The 22230-nt window shown below is 45.1% G+C and overlaps 1 protein-coding gene across 1 annotated transcript in view; it reads right to left on the minus strand.

The window, feature by feature from the left end:
- LOC124270745 (trafficking protein particle complex subunit 11-like) overlaps window positions 1–22006 on the minus strand; it is a 32303-nt gene extending 10297 nt beyond the window's left edge. Inside the window, 20 exon segments of the mRNA XM_046705818.1 lie at window positions 791–848; window positions 1091–1163; window positions 2652–2778; window positions 3521–3582; window positions 4190–4335; window positions 4756–4810; window positions 6113–6191; window positions 6918–6997; window positions 7305–7395; window positions 7838–7979; window positions 8686–8819; window positions 9382–9478; window positions 18097–18170; window positions 18473–18572; window positions 19520–19634; window positions 20342–20412; window positions 20707–20876; window positions 20970–21002; window positions 21004–21188; window positions 21882–22006. Of these exon segments, the coding sequence (XP_046561774.1) occupies window positions 791–848; window positions 1091–1163; window positions 2652–2778; window positions 3521–3582; window positions 4190–4335; window positions 4756–4810; window positions 6113–6191; window positions 6918–6997; window positions 7305–7395; window positions 7838–7979; window positions 8686–8819; window positions 9382–9478; window positions 18097–18170; window positions 18473–18572; window positions 19520–19634; window positions 20342–20412; window positions 20707–20876; window positions 20970–21002; window positions 21004–21171 (1875 nt within the window). The 5' untranslated portion in view covers window positions 21172–21188; window positions 21882–22006.
- Between the last annotated feature and the right edge of the window lie 224 nt (window positions 22007–22230).

The raw sequence follows: 22230 nt of genomic DNA on the forward strand, positions 1-22230 counted from the left end.
TCTGCGCCTTCCCTGGATGAATTTTGGTGTTGAATATGAACAAAATCTAGTGAACGGTTCTTGAGATATCTCGCTGACAAGAACAAAATGTTAAAGTCTCCTTGTGACTTAAAATGGAGGTCAGGTCACCAAAATATGACTGGGACCTTTCTTATACTGTGATGAACCTAGGTACCAAATATGAAAAAAATCTAGTCAATGGATCTGAAGATATTCCAATTCGTACGTACGGACGGAGCCTAATACTATATCCCCCGCTTCATGCTCAACGCGCGGCGGGGGATAAAAAAACTGTCAGGCAGTCTGCAGCCAATTTAGGGGACTATTAAAAAAAGTTGTTACCAATTCTTACCCAGAATCCCAACATGGTTGAGTGGCTGAGTGGTTGAGTGAGTGGTTGAATGAATGGTTGAATAAGTGGTTGAATGAGTGGTTTAGTGAGTGAGTGAGTGAGTGGGTGGGTGGGTGGGTGGGTGGGTGAGTGCATGCGTCTATTCAGGCGACTATTACCCACAATCATAACATGAGTGAGTGAGTGAGTGGCCACTTTGAACAGTATTTCTGGTAAGTCAAGCTAAATGTTGGAGGAAAGGTCAAGTAGCTGGTCTCAGGTGTCCCACATGTATGAGTATCATGCTGACGAAGGAAGCATTATAAGTCAGGTGAATCTGGGAGTTGAATTAACAATTACAATCACAATGTCCAAGGAATGTAACAGCCAACTGTGGCACTTTAGACAAAATGTCACCCCCACAGTTAAAAGAGCAAGTAATGGTGTCGATGTAGTTACCTGGTTGTTGAAGTGAATCGACAGTTTGGAGAAGCGAACTGGGAAAGGGCAGCTGACCCTGAAAACAAACAATGTCATTTCCATTTACAAAACTTTGTTGACGAACATCACATCTTCTATGGCTACAGTGAGGTATGTTTCCAATTCAGTAACAAAACACTTTGTTGCAATACCGTACATGTCTTGATAGTAAGCAGTAGAGGCTGTGAGGAATATATGCATGTCAGATTTATGTATACATGTTATCAGGCTGTATCTGGGCCTGACCTCAAGGTATGATGTCATATCAGGGCACCTCACCTGAGACAGACCTCCAGAGTGATCTCACTGTCAGCAGACACTGTCTCCCCCAGGAACCTGGCCTTGCACTCCACTAGAAACACAGTATAGACGTGAAATATACACATGGTATAAACACAGCATAGACGTGAGATATACACTTGGTATAAACACAGCATAGACGTGAGATATACACATGGTATAAACACAGCATAGACGTGAAATATACACATGGTATAAACACAGTATAGACGTGAAATATACACATGGTATAAACACAGCATAGACGTGAGATATACACATGGTATAAACACAGCATAGACGTGAGATATACACTTGGTATAAACACAGCATAGACGTGAGATATACACATGGTATAAACACAGCATAGACGTGAAATATACACATGGTATAAACACAGCATAGACGTGAAATATACACATGGTATAAACACAGCATAGACGTGAGATATACACATGGTATAAACACAGTATAGACGTGAAATATACACATGGTATAAACACAGCATAGACGTGAAATACACACATGGTATAAACACAGCATAGACGTGAGATATACACTTGGTATAAACACAGCATAGACGTGAGATATACACATGGTATAAACACAGCATAGACGTGAGATATACACATGGTATAAACACAGTATAGACGTGAAATATACACATGGTATAAACACTGCATAGACGTGAGATATACACATGGTATAAACACAGCATAGACGTGAGATATACGCATGGTATAAACACAGCATAGACGTGAAATACACACATGGTATAAACACAGTATAGACGTGAGATATACACATGGTATAAACACAGTATAGACGTGAGATATACGCATGGTATAAACACAGTATAGACGTGTGATATACACATGGTATAAACACAGTATAGACGTGAGATATACGCATGGTATAACCACAGCATAGACGTGAGATATACGCATGGTATAAACACAGCATAGACGTGAGATATACGCATGGTATAAACACAGCATAGACGTGAAATATACACATGGTATAAACACACTATAGACGTGAGATATACACATGGTATAAACACAGCATAGACGTGAGATATACACATGGTATAAACACAGCATAGATGTGAGATATACACATGGTATAAACACAGCATAGACGTGAGATATACACATGGTATAAACACAGCATAGACGTGAGATATACACATGGTATAAACACAGTATAGACGTGAAATATACACATCAGTAGAGTTGGTTTTTTTTGGTTTTTTGTTTAATGCCACACTCAGAAATATTCCAACTATATGGCGAGAGTCTGTAAATAATCTGGACCAGACAATCCGGTGATCAACAGCATGAGCATCGATCTACGCAACTGGGATACAATAACATGTGTCAACCAAGTCAGCGAGTCTGACAACCTGGTCCTGTTAGTCACCTCTTACAACAAGCATGGGTTGCTGAAGGCTAATTCTAACCCCCAGATCTTCAGGGGTCCTGTTCAGTGAAGAATCACAAGACATTAAACACAGCATCATACTGACTACATGTGACAGAGAACAAATCTGTAAACTGACCGAATGGGACAAGACTCTGCATCTCCACTGTGAAGACCGTAGGCTCCGACATGGCCTGTGTCCACTCCTTGTGGGCAGCTTCTACCCCTTCATTTTCTACGACTGATTCTGGCTCTGGAAGGTCATTCTAAATACAAATTTAAAAAGAAAGAAAGAAATTACACAAAAAGCAAGGAGTGTTGTAGTAAGTGCTATGATTTCTCCCTGGAAAAACTCACTCACTCATACATGAGCAAGCTTAATAAAAGTGTTAGCTTCGACCTCAACACATCACTACAACAGTAATATACACTTAGTGACCATATCTTGACCATGTGGATATCAGTTACATATCCAATATGGGGCTGTGGGGTAAGATAGTGGTTAAAGCATTAGCTCATCATGCCGAAGGCCCGGGTTCAATTACCTACATGGGTACAATATGTGAAGCCAATTTCTGGTGTTCCCCGCCATGATATTGCTGGTATCTTGCTAAATGTGGCATAAAACCGGACTCACTCACTCTAAATGCTACTCAAAGCCATGCCAATATTTACATTTCAGGTTGGTCTAAACATGATAATTGAGTCAAGCTTCTTCTCGCTAATGTCTGGTTAAGCATCCACTGGTTACTGGCTCTAGTCAGCACTTTCACAGTACAAGATCTTCTTTAGCATGTGGTATGTCAAACTGTTTTATCGGTAAGTTTGGTTTTATCCCGCCTTTAGCATATTCCAGCAGTATCACTGTGTGGGACACAAGAAATGGGCTTCAAACATAGTACCCATATTGGGAATGAAACTCTTACCTTTTGGCATGACAAGCAAACACTGTAACTACTAGGCTACCCATTTGTCGCTGGTATATCAAGGGAAACAGAAGTGACTTACAGACATGACTCTGATCAGGTTCATCTGTATTCGAGTCTTCTCCTCAGGGCTACACAGACAATCTGCCCTTGTTAAAGAAGTCATTCTTAGTCTTGAACAAAGCTATACAGAATCTAACAGTCTGTAACTTGAACTTCTAGCCCAGTCATTACCTTAGTAAACTTTGTTTGGTCTGGTTAAATGATCTTGTACATATTATCACAAACATCAAACATGAAAATGATATCAAGCAACAACTTTTATTCCAGACGGTGGTGCAAAATCTGCGTCTAGAGTATCATGTATGCAATTTTTTTCTGTATCATCTGTTGAAGACGAGGAAGCTGAACTTAAAGCTTAACAATGAGATCCTCCCTTTTTTAAGTGTCACCAATAACCAAATGACTGTTGAGTATCTACTGTCATCATCCTAAACTGTATAAGGCGAATTGTTAGCTGACATTTTCATCAGACATGGGGCAAATTATCAGCCTCTAAGCAGGTCTAAATACATTACTGCAACTCGCCTTTGTTAACATACAGGGTGCCATTAAACAAAACAACCTTAGCGCTAACACTAGTGTAAGCCTAAGTTAAGCCTTAGCATTAAGATTGCTTTGTGCAATGGAACTCTGGAACTCTGGCGTACTAACAGTACAAACTGATTCATTGCCACAGTAGGAAGGATACATTGTCCGATGAGCTCGATACAGTTGGAGACATATTCCTGGAGCCTTGCAGTGAGGTAGGCACACTTGAGAGACAGCGACAAGATGGAGGTCAGCAGAATCCACCATCGCTCCACCCGGTAGTCCCACATCACCTTGTTCAGCAGCCTGGGTCACAAACAGCCATAGTAAATACATCACACAGAATATACCTGATCTTACAGGCGTGTAATATATCACATAAGTACAGATAGAACACAGGACACTCAGTTCTGACTCATGGGCTTATACCTGATAAAACACCCTACACTTGGTTCTTATAACTGGGCTTATACCTTGATACAACATCACACACTCAGTTCTGACACCTGACATAACACAACATACTCATTTCTGACAAAAGGGCTTTATACTGATACAACATCTATCCACACTCAGTTGAGTTTAATATCAATTTCAGTTCACTATGGGACACTCAGTTATGACACCTGGGCTTATACCTGATACAACCCTATTTGTTCAGTTTTACAACATGAACTATTTGTTCTACTGCCATATGATAATAGTTGTTATCCAGGAAATGCTCACATCAGTCCTTTACTATAGTCTTTAGCATGGAAGTACTCCTCTCCCATCTGGACCACTGGAAAAGGAAATTAATGAAGCTTCATGACATACATCAATGATTGTAATGATGAGCACATTTCTAAAGAAATACCAGAACTGGGCTTCACACATTCTCCCTTTGTGGAGAATCAGGCCCAGGTCTTTGGTGAGATGAAGCAAAGATGAAGCCACTGAGAAGGAACCTAGGTCCAGGAATGGAAATGAGTAAATAAGGTATCAAAAAGACATGCAGCTTCCTACACTGATCTCAAATTGGCTTCCTACACTGACGCTCAGAGCGGCTTCCTACAATAGCATTCAGGGCGGCTTTCTACACTGGCACTCGGTGTGGCTTCCTACAATAGCATTCAGAGTGGCTTCCTACAATGGCACTCGGAGTGGCTTTTTAAACTGGCATATAGGGCAGCCTCCTACACTGGCATTCAAAGTGGCTTCCTAAACTTTCATTCAGAGTGGCTTCCCATGGTGGTATTGACAGTGGCTTCCTACAATAGCATTCAGAGCGGCTTTCTACACTGGCACTCGGTGTGGCTTCCTACAATAATCTCAAATTGGCTTCCTACACTGATGCTCAGAGTGTTTTCCTACACTGGCACTCAGAGAGTCTTCCTTCACTGACACTCAAATTGGCTTCCTACACTGGCATTCAGAGCGGCTTCCTACACTGGCACTCAGAGCGGTTTCCTACACTGGAACTCAGAGCGGCTCCCTATACTTACATACAGAGTGGCTTCCTAGACTAGCATTCAGAGTGGCTTCCTACACTGACGCTTAGAGCGGCTTCCTACACTGATGCTCAGAGCGGCTTCCTACACTGGCACACAGTGCAGCTTCCTACACTGGCACTCAGAGCGCCTTCCTTCACTGACACTCAAAATGGCTTCCTACACTGACATTCAGAGCAGCTTCCTATGCTGGCACTCAGAGTGGCTTCCTACACTGGAGCTCAGAGCGGCTTCCTACACTGGCACTCAGAGCGGCTTCCTACACTGGAGCTCAGAGTGGCTTCCTAAACTGGAGCTCAGAGCGGCTTCCTACACTGACATTCAAATTGGCTTCCTACACTGGCATTCAGAGAGGCTTCCTACAATGGCATTCAAAGTAGCTTCTTAAACTTTCATTCAGAGCGGATCCTATACTGGCGTTCATAGTGGCTTCCCATAGTGGTATTGAGGGTGGCTTCCTGCACTAACACTTGGAGCAACTTCCTACACTGACACTAAAATTGACTTCCTACACTGTCTTTCAGAGATGCTTCCTAAACTGGCAAACAGAGTGGCTTCCTACACTGGCATTCAGAAAAGATTCAGGTACTTACTGAGACTCCTCTTGAGTCTGGGAGACTTGTACTTCTTGAACTGACTGACAGCACTGCTCAGTAGGGGTATTATCAGCCACTGTAATGTTAATCCAGTGTAAATGTATAACAACTCACGGTTCACACTCAAACTCAGATCTGCCAAAAACCTTGGCTTCCATTATATCTCATTTTATCTTGTATTACACTACCCAAATCAGAAAAGAGAAATGACTCTGCGCCTTACAAGCTCAACAACAAATAAGCGAGTAAGTTGGGTTTATGCTTCACACTGTTCCAGCAATCTCAGTGAATCCAGTGAATGGTTTTACCGCTAGGCTATCCACCAATCACACAACCTTCCTGTTCTGTATTCGTACTGTCACTTCTTGCACCCCTGAGCAATGTTACCCATGAACATCAAGGTTAGAATTGGTCTTAAGACTGAGTGAGTTTGGTTTTACGCCGCTTTTAGCAAATTTCCAGCAATATGACAGCGGGGGACACCAGAAATAGGCTTCACACATTGTGCCCATGTGAGGAATAGAACCCGGGTCTTCGGCGTGACGAGCCAATGCTTTAACCACTAGGCTACCCCACAGCCCCTTGGTCTTAAGATACCCATGCTTGTCATAAGAGTGGTTGGGGTGATAAGGCTTGTTGACTTGACTGACACATGTCATCGTATCCCAACTGATGCTCATGCTGTTGATCAGTGGACTGTCTGGTCCAGATTCGATTATTTACAGATTGCCACCATATTGCTGGAATATTGCTGTGTGTGGCATTAAACAACAAGCAAACAAAAGACATTTTATGTACTCACAGAGTGGTCGACTTGGTTCTCCAGACACTGCAAGCCACTAATCCCTTCCTTCTCCTTCTGGGCATCCGGGGGATCGATACCTATCAAGTCAGTCACACATCTCAATACTGTCAATACTGTTTTATACAGTCTATTTCTTTATCTAGTTTTCAAGAAGTAACTTCAAGCATAGTGTGAACAATGATTCGCTGTTATCCTGAAAACTTGCTTCCTTCATATATCGTTGGATTCAAGGTTTTCAGATACGGCAGTGTTTACTTGAGTTTTAATGAGAGGTGTTGCGTCGCATAGGCATTGTAAATTCTCAGATGATGTTTAAGATAACAAAGTCTTTAACAAAGCATGTTTTACAATGAATGTACGCCAATATAACAACACAGTTCTTACTCTGATGGCCTTGTCTCCATGGTCGCTGGCCGTAGTACTCCAGCCGAGCCACGTTCTGGAATGGGTCAACTGGAGGTGGATCAGTGATTGGCTGAAATACATCCCAGTAATCTATCATTAGAACATGCTCCTCTTATCACTGATCGGTTGACACCATAACATGTATAATGACCCCACTAGGGGTCGTTAACACACAATCAGTCAGGTCACACACTGAAAACACTCATTCCTGATTTGAATATTTATTGATTCCATATTTATGTATAATTCCTGTGAAGATCTATGTGAGAATTAGTCTTCAGCAGCCCACGATTGACGTAAGGGACAAACAGGATCGAGTGGTTAGGTCTATGTCATTGGATCACCTGGTCCAGATTCAAATCTTTAAAGACCTCGAAAATTGCTGACAAAGGCATTAAACAACAAACAACAAACGAAGAGTTGCATATTTCACTTGCAATTATGACAAGCATGCCTATACTGGCCCTCAAAGTCCAAAGGACAATGTAGGCAATTCCACACATGATGAATACCTGACACAGTTCTTGACAGAGGTGTTTTCGGGCGATAGCGTGGTTTGCAGCCTGTTGGTAATAGAACCCTGGGTGTTGAGTCTGTATGGCTGTCAGGCCCAGCTTGATTGCCTCGTCAAACAGGTCTCCGAACACCTGGAATCTACACACCGCACACATTGATGATAATAAAAACACAACTGTCTCTGGTACAATTGTCACTCAAATTTCTGTGGATTCACTTTAAAGTATGGGAAATGTCTGCTATGATTTTGATGATCTTAAAATTTGATTTCAAAGGTAGAATGACATTAACATAATTTTACCATTGCCCTGCTGTCAGTGCTTTTTGATTGCACATCTGTTTCTCATGTCATGTGATTAACGAAACGTTGATTGAAAATGTTTGAAAACTTTATGATGAACACTACAGTAATAGTTTTCAAACGAAAATATGAAACACATCAAATATGTATATATTATACATATATTATGTATATATTTATGATAAAATTGATATTTTATACTTATACTGACTCATGCAGAATTTGAGCATTATATCCAAAAATAAACAAGTCATAAGCCACGAAGTGACCCTGAAGTGACCACCCAACCATCCGCTTGGGCGATAGAGGAGAGAGTGAGGACTAGGCATGAGGTGGTCCCGTGCCTGTTTTGGTTGGAAGAAGGGGAGGTAACTCAGGGTCAGTGATTGTATGTTTGCTTCAAGGGAATTGAAGCGACTCAAGTTTCCACTTGACCGTTCGGAAGAGAGGAATGAGAAAGCAAATAAGCATGAGTCAGGATAAGGAAAAATATTCAGGATGTTAATCATGATTTATCCTGAACAATGGATATAGGTGACTCACTGTTTAGACATCCAAGCACTGTGTTCGAATGACAGTTCTGCTGTGCTTGGCTTGCTCTTGAAGAAGTCAATATGCTTCCTAAACTGAGCAATGGCATCAAGAGGAGCATTGTGTTGGAATGACAGTCGGCAGATCTGGATGAAGATATGCAGAAAATATTAAACAAAACCTAAATGCTGTGCAAATAATTAAATGATTTCTCACAATCACTGACATCAGGCTGCACATCTATGCTTGAAATATTTGAACTGTCTGTTGTACAATCATTGGATTAACATTACTGAAGAGAAAATTCAGAGAGTTAGTATGGATTTACATTGCTTTGAGCAACATTCCAGCAGCATAATTAACAGCATAGAAGATGAAACCCATAGCAGGGCCATAGGGAATTAAACCCAGTTCTTTATTAACACCTGAACCACTGCTCTCACACGTCAGACAATACTTCAGATTATTACACTGTGTCTATAAAATCATGATCCTTGGACTGACTGACTGACTGAGTTTAGTTTTACACCGCTTTTAGCAATATTCCAGCAATATCACGGCGGGGGACACCAGAAATGGGCTTCTCACATTGTGCCCATGTGGGGAATCGAACCCGGGTCTTCGGCGTGACGAGCAAACGCTTTAACCACTAAGCTACCCCACCGCCCCCCATGATCCTTGGAGGTAAGCCTTGTTCCTCCTGCTTACCTTGTAATTAACGAATCCTGCGATAGTCTTGATCTCCATCATGTTAGTATCATACATGCGCAGGTCAAGTATATGACCATAGGCTTGTTTGTAGTGTCTGCAATACAACAGGGTTGTGCATGTTAAGTGTCCATAATCAAAATCCTTCCATAATATTCCCCTAACATTGTAAATAACAGAGTTAAATTTAGATAAACCTGTAGAGGTTTCAAATTCTTTGAAGAGAATCGTCCTTGGGGTACATATATGCATTTTCTGCGGCTGAAAATGTCATGTGACAGTTGTATCAATGTTTTAATAAAAATATTGTACAATAAATAAAAATCTTTTTTATTTATTATACGGCCCCTACCACGTGGAGTTATCCCCCTGCTACGCATGCGCAGCCAACCAGGTAAGCACCCAGGCCCGTATCATCATTCTTTCTGCTGAACAAATCAGTGAACAGAATTGCGGGGAGGTCAGGGTGGCAGGACATTGTCCACTGGAGAGAACAGAACGGCCAAAACGCGAATGTGTATCGAGCTGATAGTGCCTTATAAAAGTGCTAGGCCTGCTCCAAATAGCGGCAGAGCATATCTCTTCAATGGTCAGTGTCGATGCAAAAGCCTTTGAAGTGGCCACTGCCCTGACCGAGTGAGCCTTTAACCCCTCAGGGGGAGGCTTGCCCTTAGCCTGATCAGCACTACAAATGACCGATACAAGCCAGTGTGATAGGGTCTGTTTGCTAGCCGGCATCCCAGCCTTCCGCCACCGTAACAGCAGAACAGATGGGTACCCGTACGGATCACTTGTGTTCGTTTGATATAGACCTTGAGGGTCTTACAGACATCCAACAGGTGAGTGCTTGTTGCAGAGGTCCCCGATGTGGAAGGCTGGGTAAGAGAAGTTATACAAACCTGTAGAGGTTATGAATTCTTTGAAGAAAGTCCTCCTTGGGGTACATATAAGCATTAAAATGTCCATTTTAAATCCTACGACAGTTGTAACTATATTTTTGATAAAATATTTACAAAACAAAAAACTCGTTTTGTCTTGTGAGACCATCCCTACAGGGCCCCACCGGACCAACACAGCCAAGAGCAGGTAACTCTCGCCGTCTACCTCGTACCTCACTTTTCATGCTGAACGTGTCAGACAGAATGAGGGAGGCGGGTGGTCGTCAGACTTCAAGGAGGACTTTCTTCAAAGAATTCATAACCTCTACAGGTTTGTATAATTCTTTTCAGAAGAAGTCCTCCTTGGGGTACATATAAGCATATGACAGACTCCCAAAGATATTTGAGACGGAGTGGCATTCTGTCTGGCAACAACTAAACCCGTGGTGGAGTGAAATCTACAACCGATACGGAAATAGAAAACACCGAGCCACCTGACCGCTGATGTCAATCAGACGGGCGGAACTAGAGAGCCCAAGCTTATATGTCAATTGGCTCAATATCAATGACACATAAAACCCCCCAACCATCACAATGGAAGGAATGTATGGGGACATGCCGAAACAACTCCCAACCCTAATATAGCCCCAGCCAGACAAGCGTGGCGAGAGGTATAAGGGTAGGGAAAGCGTAAAAAATTTAAACGCTACAAAGCCAATAACCCAGGAGTCGAGCTAATAAGTACTGCAAACTAATGCTCGAATGCACCCCTGTTTGGAAGAGGGCTTGCCGGGACCTCGATAAAACCCCGATAAATTATTAGCCTCGCTAAAAACTTTCAGAGGAAATCGAACGAGTACAAACGCCATGCATTGTACGAGTGAAAAACACCCCCACCAAACACTCTCGGCGTGAGGAGGGTAAGTGTAGGCCACCATCCCACAAAGCTGCTTAACACAGACTCCCAAATACCGAAGGCTCGGGAAGAGGGATAACTGTAAGCCGTACACAAAAACCCTGAATAGCTTAAAAGCCGAGTCAACATGTGTTGGCTCACCATTACACTAACCTGGTCACGTGACATGCGGCTCGAAGAGAGGCATACCAAACAGTGCCCCGTGGGGGTTCAGACTCCAATTCGCCGCAAGACGGGTTAATAGCATATGACTGGTTAAAGCTGCTCAACGGACCCCGCCTCTTGAAGAGGACGAAGGGACGTGATGTACACCCAAACCCACCCAACCCGAAAGGATGGTAAGGCTAATACGATGTAGTGATATGAAATATATCGACATTGAACACAGAACCGATACCAATGACCAGTTACTAACTTGGTCAGGGTGGCAGGGCACTCTCCACTGGAGAGAACCGAAAGACCGAACCGAAAGCACTCCATCCTTAGAATGCGGTCAAGTTGGTAATGGCGACGAAGGCGTTCTGCCGGCTCCAAAGAGCGACAGAACCGATCTCTTCATTGAGCAGTGCCGCTGTGTATTGACAACAAAGCGGCATCTGCCCTACCCAGTCTGCCTTCAACCCCTCGGGGGGAGGTAAACCTTATCATTGTAACCGAACAATTACGGAAACAAGCCAACGAGATAAAGTGCGCTTTGTTAGCAGACTCCCCAGTCTTCCCGCCACCAAACAGCACACATGGGTACCCGTGACGGATCCCTTTGTTCGCTCGTTCGCGGACAGGCACGGGTGAGCAATCGAAGATTGGTCCCCGCGCGGAAGGCTGGGTAGTGGAAGTGCGATATGAGCAGTCACGGAAAGCAATATCGCGACTGAGAGTGGTAGGTATCCGGGAGTCGAATACGACATGATCAGTATAAAATACTGTCAGTGTCGGGTCAGTGGGGATCGTGATGGATGTACCCGACCCTTCTACCAGAGTTCACCACAACAAGTAAAGTCGCCTTCCACGCCAACAAGTGAAGTGAGAGAGACGATATACTTGAAAAATTAGGGCCAGACAGCCAATTGTGAATAAGTGGCAATTTTTAGGTGGGCTGGGTCGCCGACGAGGCGGTCGAACCCTGTTCATGCCAGCTACGACGCGATGTACGAGAGGATGCTGCCTAGGCAGAGCACCATCGAACGAGGTGTGAAACGTGGAAATAGCCATGGAGTACCCGGCAATGGTGGAGGTCAGAAGGCTCTCAACCAAAACGAGGTTATAGTAACTCCAATATCCGAACTAAATCCGCAGAATAGGGATTATGAAATCCCCTATCTGCACACCACCAGCCCCCACCTATCAACACACTGAACGGGTGTCGAATCCCAGCCAGAATTGTGTCTGCAACGGTTGCAGGAATTCGCGGTGTTATACCCGACAGAGGCCAAGCCACCCAGTGAACGGAGGATTCGGGTGTGGCTCGCTCAGAGTGAGAATGTCTGGTCGAAGAGGTAATTCAATCCCGGCGCGCGCGGATCGAACACCAACCTGACTGCTGTCAATTCCAGCACATTGATGTGCAGGTTGTGACTTCGTCTCAAGAGGCTGCAGGTCACCCAGAACATCGCCCCTAACCCGGTAGGGATGTATCTGGCTGGACTGAGAGCGACGGTGTCTCCAGGGTGGGGACCCTCGAGAGACGCCTGACGCCTGTCCATCTGACTGCTGAGGTTGACAATTTCGCCCAGTTTCGTAAGAGTGACCAACACTGATCGTGAGGTCCCCAGACTCAACAGTTATTCTGAAACCACGATGAGCCAGTCGCCTATGTACGGGTGACAACACCGGCACTGCGATCTGGCTATCTGAGCTGTAATAAACCTCAATTTGGTGAACACCCTTGGCACCGTAATGTAGCCTAAGGAGAGCACACGAAACTGGTAGCACGTCCCGTCAAACAAGAAACCGAAGGTAAATCTTGAAATCAGGGTGCAATGGAACAAGGAGGTACGCGACCTCGAGGTCGATTGACGTGCGCCAATCCCCTGTCTCGGCAGATGAGATCACCGAGCGCGGTGTCTCCATCTTGAAGGACAGTACCTCTATGAACTTGTTCAGCTCTCAGATGAGAATGGGTATTGTCGCCGTCTCCCGGGAAGCCGAGACTGGAGTGTGTCGGTCCGACCGGTGTTTGCGGCAGAATATAGTAAACCTCAGCAGTCGGCAACTTAACGTTTGCCGATGCCTGGGCAACGAGAAGCTCAACAGACTTCCATATTCCTCGAAACGGTCCCGGGCGTATAGGCCCATAACCGCCCTCATCATTTGGCTGGCACAGCTACAATGCAGTCCCTAGCCAGATGAGAGTTGCCCCCGTCAGATGCGCCCAGAGTCGCCGACGAAAAAATTCCACCAGCGCTCTCTCCCCTTTCCACCAGCTCCCTCAGCAGAGCTGAGAGATGCGCCGAGTGGAGCATACAGCGTTGAGCTGTGAAGGGGAAAGAACGGCAGACTGACGGTAGAGTGTGAGGCCTTGTCCCGATGCCGCGGTTGGAAGCAGGCTTTCTCCGGAGGCTTAACTCCAACGGTTCGGGTATTCGACGTGGACAACACCTGAGGCAACACAGCCGCGATTCTATCTCGCACTTGCCTCAGGGACGAACCTACTCAGTGGTAAGTTCAAAGTAGCGAAATGAGCCGAAGCTCAAATCGACTTGTCCACTGTACGAGCCTGAACCCCGAATCCGAGGCACATGTGAGAAGCCTGACAATCAAGGTTTCACAAGCACTCAGACAGACCTCGGAGCGTCGAGGTGACCGTCACACCCGGCACACTCGATGGCATCGTGGTCAAGACGTCGATAGACATCAGGCCGAGACCTGAACTACCGGAGCCGGGAATCTGCACCCTACCAGTGCCGAAGCCTGGGTCGGTGCTACCCACGGGGTTCAGAGAATCTGCAGAGCCGAAGCTCAGCTGTTCTAGACCGAACCCCGATCCAGAGACACGTAGGAGTAGCCTGATAAATCAGGTTTCCCCAAGTACTCTCCAAAAGCGCACTAAGCATATAGTCAAACATAGCCTATAGCGCTATATAAATACCCATACATACACATGTATGTATATACATACACATGTATGTGTATATATATATACACAGATATATATATATATATATATATATATATATCGTAAGTGCTCGGGTCGGCGGTTCGAGTTCGAACCCCGATCCCAAAACACATGGGAGTAGCCTGACAATGCAGGGCTCCCCTGGTGTACACGGGTAGACCTCGGCGCGTCAAGGTGATCGGCAGCTCGTCACACTCAACGGCCTCTTGGCCAGGGCATCGATAGACATCAGGCCGAGACCTGAGCTAACAGCGCCGGGGATCTGCTCCGTACCGGGGCCGAAGCCCAGGTCGGTGCTAGTCCGATCTGCAGTCCCGAGACACAAGGGAGTAGCCTGGCAATGCAGGTTTCCCCTGGTGGACACAGGTAGACCTATGAGCGCCGAGGTGATCGGCAGCTCAGTGGAACCCAGACCGGGGCGCCGAGAGGAACCTGCCGATATACAGGTTTCCGGCAACCCCGACTGACCACTTGGCGCCGAGGTGTCCCCGAGCTGGTCGGCGCCAAGGCGACCGCCAGTCAGGGCACCAGGCGAAGACAGGGTGAAACCTGCATCGCCGGCGCCAGGCGCCCGTGACCAACCTGAGCCCAAAGCTAGGTCGCCACAAGGTGCCGAAGTCGCCGAGGTGTCCTCGAAGCTGGTCGGCGCGAGGCTTACCGCCAGTCAGGGCACCAGGCTAAGACAGGGTGAAACCTGCATCGCCGGCGCCAGGCTCGCGGACTAACCTGAGCCCGGCTAGGTCGCCACAAGGTGCCGAAGGCACACCATCACCTGAGCCGGCCAGGATCAAGCTGCCTGGGAGGAGGGCGTTCTCCGAGCCAGAGCTCGGGCCGCAGTTAACCCCCAGATGCGTCCGATCCACCCCCGACGACAGGTGTGCTGAGCTCCTTGCGGAACCCAGACAGCACCGTGTCAATCGGGGATTTCACCACAGACGACACCTGGTTAACTTACCTTCGAGATCAACACTTTGCGAGCCGAGCTCCTGACGGAGCCCGGACATCGCGCTATCAATCATCGACTTGACATTATGTTGAAGAATATGTTGCTGCAATAGTGAAGCAAATTGAGTCATATTTAAGTCAGCAACATTGTTTGCGGGGGAACGATAAAGGGATTTCCTTAGAAACCTTTTATCAAATATTATCCCCCGCCTGAAGCAGATTAGTGAAAAACATAAAATCTGCGTGTCGGGAAGAATGCGCGTGAGGCGCAGAAACCCAGACAAAAAACCACAACCTCGGCCTATGAGCCACGTTGTGTGTAAACGTATGAAATATGTATCATAATACAACATAATGTAACAGGAATATTGACGCAAGGGCGTTTATTATGAGCATCCTTGATCGTCGTGAGCGTCCTCGGCTAAACACCGGAGGCACACTTTATGACCATCCTGTGGCGGTAGTGTGCACGGCACAACGCACAGGGCTTAAACTGCAACAAACAGAACCACGCCAGTGTTACTAGCAGGAACTGTGAAGCAGCAAACACATAAACACAAGTAATAGCAAGAATAACCCGCGACGGGTATATATATAAATGCTACAAGCTACAGCCATTTAAATACTAAACATACAATGCAAAGCAGAAAAAGGCTAGCCACCCCTGCGCGCGTACATTACTAGTGATAGAGTAAAGTTGAGTGATACGAAACGAACACTATCAAAATTACTCAACAACGACTTACCACAAATTCGCTGAAAAGAAAGAGAATTTAGGCAAGCCTACCATATAATATGCAAACATAATATATGAACTCCCTACTACAAGCTACCAAGAACATATAGCAAGGAAACCACGATCGCGCGGTCCGCCATTTTGCCTGCCACATGGCTGGAAAACAGAGAACCCACGGCAAAGTTACAACAAAAGATGAATGAAAATATCAACATATGACGCCCATCTAACGCCTCGTGCGTGAGAGAAAGGAACCATACATACAGATTGAGATCTTTTACACTCATCGATCGGTAGGAGAGCAAACTCGAACGAACACCACGCACGCCTATTCAACAGAACGACAGCATGAAAAGTGAGGTAACGAGGTAGACGGCGCAGAGTTACCTGCTCTTGGCTGTGTTGGTCCGGGTGGGGCCCTGTAGGGTGGTCTCACAAGACAAAACGAAGTTTTTGTTTTGTAAATATTTTATTAAAAATATAGTTACAACTGTCGAGGATTTGAAAAAATGGACATTTTAATGCTTATATGTACCCCAAGCCTTGAGGACTTCTTTCTGAAAAGAATCGACAAGCCACCCACTGAATCCTTGGATTGGGGTGTGGTGCACCGTTCTGAGTGAGAATGTCCGGTCGCAAAGGTAATAGAACAGGAGGCTGAGCCAGAAACCTGAGAATTACCGGAAACCAGCTCTGTGACGGCCAAAGCGGTGCCAGTAGCACAAGTAGCCGAGCTGGCTGGGTGGACAGCTGGGAGAGGACCCGGGGAATGAGTGGTAGAGGCGGAAACGCCCACAGCACCTTGCCCGTCCAATCCAGTCCGGTATGCTTGCCGCAGGGGGCGCCCGACTGGGCAAACGGTAGTACTAACCACCCTTGCTTGGCAGCCGGGGCTGCACCCGAGGAAGCCGAGCCTCCCCCGAGGGCAACCAAAGTGAATACACACTCGTCCACCACCGGCACAAAGAACAGAGAGAGAATCATCACCCAGCTGATACCTCTTAACGAGTTCGGGGAGATCAAACCTGAGGCGAGAACCAACTAGGAGAGGATCCATCCCGTCCTGCACCAGGGAGGGTAAGATGCGGAGCTGTGTCTGAGAGGGCTGCTGAGGAGCAAACGCCTCCCCCGGCAGGCGGAACTCAGTCGAGTCTGAGCTACATGTCGGCACCGCAGCATGGGGAGTACACTGGGCAATACGTTGCCTAACCTCCCGGAGAGCCGACGAAAAACGGAAAGCAACCTCGGACGCCTTGACCTCCCTAACCTCCATAGACTCGGCACCCGAGCCCGAGTCAGAATTCGGGTCTCCTCGTGAAGAGGAGCCGAACCACGACCCAGTGGGAGGCCGAGCCACAGACGCCGTGGGAAGGGAAAAGCCCAAGGAACTCTCAGCTCCGGAAACCGACACGACACTCGAACCCCGGTCCCGAGACATGAGAGGAAGCACGGACTGAACCGGCTCCTCCGCTCTCATGGGGTGGGTTGGCGCAGGGACCGGAACCTGCGCCAGCACTGAGAGAGAGACTGGGAGCGAACCCTCCCCCTCCGGGGTAGCCGAGGCGTCCTGACCCGAAGGCAAAGGATCGACAGACGCCGCCAGACCAAGGGATCAAGCCAAGCTCGGCGATCCCGCCCCCGGACTCTCGGTCCCCCGTTCAGAGTGGGCGAGGAAAATGCATACATGTACCCCAAGGATGATCTCTATGAAAAAGAATCATAACTTCCACTTAAGAATTAATTAATTTTTTATAGGGTAAAGTGAGTGAGATTAGTTTTACGCCCCTTTTAGCACAATTCCAGCAATATCACGGCAGGGGACACCAGAAAAGGGCTTCACACATTGTACCTAATGGGGGAATCAAACCTGGGTCTTTGGCGTGACGAGCGAACGCTTTACCACTGGGCTACCCCACGCCCCTACAGGGTGAAGACAAACATGGAGAATACCAGTGTTGACATTAATATTCATAAATTACATGTAACAAGTAGCCATGAGTTTGAGTTATCTTTCAGAGAAAAACTATTTTAAGTTAACCAAGTCTTAAAGTAAGATAAGGCAACATTAGTATTGATTAGGGTTTGCTTCTTAAAATAAATTTGGTGATGTTGACAAATTACATACTTGAGGGCAGTATGGGTGTCCTGTTTCAGCTCATTGAAGAAGGCGATCTTGAACTGGTGCCGGACAAACAGCAACTAAAATATATGGAAAAGTGAGTGAGTGAGTGAGTGTGAGTGAGTGGGGGTTTATCCTGCCTTGAACTGTGAGGTGTGAGTTACATTATGGCATGACAGTTTGACGTGGAAAGAAACAACTTTGATGAAACAAAAAAAGAAAAGAAAATGGGAACTGTGTTGCCTAAACTAGCAACATAATCACCCTGGAACTGGAAACGACAGTCATAATTTTCTGCACAGGGAATTTCTGCACTTAAAACAATTATGCCCCCAGTGAATACACAGCACTGTATGAAGAGATGACTGGTCCCATCCCTCACCTGGTGCGTGGTCTTGTTGAGGAAGTCTTTATGAGACTTCACCTTCCTGGCCTCAGTGTGGTAGTAGCCTTGGGCCAACTCGTAGAAGGCATTCTCAAGTCTGAAACAATAAGGTCGTACAAGACAATGTGTATCAGCACTCTAGTATTTGAGATTTGAGATGGTCCTACTCTAATATTCTGCATTAACGTTACACATAAGAATATTTTGGGCATGCCAGAATCATATGATCATGGATCTGACCTTAAGTTGGTCCTGATCGTGTTCCAAGATTTGCCAGTACCATACTGGTGCTTGTAAAGGCAAGAATTTTATGCATGTAAACTTCTTTATTGTGAAGGGTCACAACGTTTCGAAGTATATTCTTACTCCTTCATCAGTACCTACTGGTTTCCCTTATTATCTCGTAACTGTTGTGGTTTTAACATGTACTTATATAGCTGTCTGTTCCTAACTGTTTCATTCACTTGATGAAGGAATAAGAATATACTTCGAAACGTTGTGACCCTTCACAATAAAGAAGCTGACATCCATAAAACTCTTGTCTTCATGTGTATCACTTCTAAATGCCCTTCAAAGACTCTGGTGCTTGTAGGTTTCATTAAGGTGGTAAATGTCAGAGACCTGTCTCATTCAACATTTCCCCCCATATTAAGCTAACATGAGGCCAAGTGGCATTAAAGTGAACACACTCACTATTGGTATACCTGATAACATAAAAAGGTCCAGGTGAAAATATGTTTAATATTCTTAAAAATGGGCATGAGCATCCCAGCACCTCATCCTTCTCATAGGCGGATCCAGAGGGGGGTGCAGGGGGGCACACCCCAACTTTTGTCCAGAAAGTTTGTTAAATGACCATTGAAACTCGGGTGGAAATGAAACGCGCACACACACACGCACGCACTCACACACACGCACACCTTTCTCAATAGCGCACGCATACACACACACTTTCTCAAAAAGCTGTATCCACCCCTGCTTCTATGTTAAATATCTGAGAACTGACACATATGCCGCGACCCACAGAGTGATGACCCACAGTACCTGATGGTGTAGCCGATGAGATGGTCAGTATGTGGCAGAACATACAGGGACTTGGCTGATATGTCGCACATGCTGCATATAGAGGCAGCTCTCTCCGCTGCAACAACATCCTCCCCTGCAACACACAACATCGGTTACGAACTATTGATGGAGACACCTTGCTATTGATTCTAGGAATGCATCCTTTCATATTTTAACATGGATTGTTTCAGGAAATAAAATGTTGATGAAACTGCAAGTATTTCCAGGTCTATTTGTTAAAAGAATTCAGATATGGGTAATAACATTTCAATAAGCAGGATGTTACCAGTTAGATCAGTCTTCATATATTTACAGTTTGACATACAGAATCTACCACATTTTTTGTAGTGATGAAACATGGCACATCATTGATTTACCATTCACCATCTGGTGGATTGGCATAGTAACACATTCAAGATTATTGCCCTTATGTTGTGAGGTGCATACATGTGTGTGTGTGGATGCTTGTACTTGTCCGGACTTATCCCCGTTTTATAGTGCTAACCCAATAATGAGATACCATGCCATGGTTTAACATGGATACCACAGTCAGACAATATACAGACACCAAGTCAACCAATCAGGCCTTTTTGTACTCTTATTGCCCGACAGGATCTAAATAAATACATCCTTAAACATCTAATGGTATGTCATGTCCATTAAATCAACCAACTGACTTCTCTCCACTTGACCACAGAAATAGTCACATCATCATAAAACCACATTTCCTCCCTCATGAGAGTGTGCCTGTGAACTGACATTACATCCATGCCTTGCACTTGCTTCTATCAGATGACCTACCTGGTGGAAGAGGCGTGTTTCTCTGTATGAGGACAACTGCCACCTTCGTGCCCCGACCATGCAGGCTATTCCTGAAAAGCAAACAAGAAACATGTTTAGTTCAGCTGCTATCAATGTCATCAAATGCATAGCTTATTCCCTTCTAGATGTATACAGTGACATGTGTACAAGTGAGTGATACTCTGATTAAGGGTGATGCTTCTCCTTGAAAAATACTTTTTCAAGGAATGCTAATACTTATGAAGCATTTATATTATAAATCACTTTGAACATTTTTTATACTTTTCATTGAACTTGTTGAACAGAGCTAATGCCAAATCCTTTACAAGTTTGCAAGAGCATGGATTCCTAACACTAGTATCCACCTGACAATCTCGACTCGTGTTGCACACTCCATTTGTCTCTCCTTCCACATGGTCTCATCCCAGTCCAGGTCGAAGAAGATCACCACCACCCCTGGCACCTCATTAAGGTGCTTGTTCATCCAGGACGTCTTCAGTACACCTTTAGGGATGTACCACTCATATGACGTTCTCTGTAAAAGATAATTTGTCATATGTCACTGATATGCCTGGCTTGTGATATGGCGATACACTTGACTACTGATCTCCATGTATATTAAACCCACCTTAGATTTGCACTTAGGATATTCATAGTCCCCTTCCCGGGACTCGGAATTGAAGGGGAACCCTGTCTGGACGACGATTGTTACAAAAGGAGTCCCAGATGAGCTTATGAACAGCATTGTAGGTGACATCAAGTCCAGTAAGAACAACAAGGCCAGTTGGTCGACAAAGAAGCTCTTGCGGGAGTTCGCTTGACCAAGACATTGCTTGGATATACCTCACTAAAAATGAAAAAAAAGCATGTTTATCAAAAACGTTATTTTGATTCTATTTCAAAACACTGACAGGATCAATCATAATCAGAAAATCTGGAGAAATCTTTGTCAATGTCACCTGTGAAAAGCCAAGTTAGAATTGGACCAGCAATCCATGCTTATTGTAAGTGTAGACTATTGGCATTGGATGGTTAGTCTTGCTGATTTTGTTGACATGTCATCATCATATCCCAGTTGGGTAGACTGATGTTTATGATCAATCACTGGATTATCTGGTCCAGACTTATTTCCAGACCATTGTCATACAGCTGGAATAATTCTGAGAGTGGAATTTAACACCAGACAACCCAAAAAGTGACTACCACACATGCACATTTCTGAATTATATTAGTGTGTGTACCTTAATAAGGTGATAATCACAAGTTAAACGATCACTAACCATCAATTCTGCCTTCCAGGTACCCACCCATTTTCCGATTACACAGATATGAAAAGCCAGAAACAATATTTTGTGTGTCCCTATCCTAGCTTTTGCTGAACAAAATCTCAAAGTGACAACACAATATATTCTCAATCATGACAATAGTGTTTCCTGATGAAAACACTTTGGGGGAGGGACAAGTGTCACGCAAAATATATTCATCGAGTTAACAGTTCATTCAAAGCCCCATGCATGGATCTACCATATAAATTTGTTACCTTATAGCTGAGAGCAAACAGAGTCCAACACATGCGTTACACTGAAATACTTCCACCTATGAAATGTGTTGTCTGACTTTTCTCATATGATTATTCGTGGGAATCCTTCATTTTGTTCTCTCGCGTTGAACATAACCGGAAGTGTAACCCGCGGGGTTTACTTCAAACGAAGAAATGGAAATAAAACGAAATACGACAACATTAAGCAATACGGAGGCAATGGCAATTTTGATTTGATGAAGGATTTATTTTGATTACACAATGCCAATTAGAAAGTGGTCAAATGTAACAGATGTTATATTTGGGATTATACTTTCTTAGTAAAGTACAGATTCTTGTACTTTTGTTG

The sequence above is a fragment of the Haliotis rubra genome, unplaced genomic scaffold (genome assembly GCF_003918875.1).
Source record: "Haliotis rubra isolate DU_JTF1 unplaced genomic scaffold, ASM391887v1 Scf1, whole genome shotgun sequence".
NCBI lineage: Eukaryota > Metazoa > Mollusca > Gastropoda > Lepetellida > Haliotidae > Haliotis > Haliotis rubra.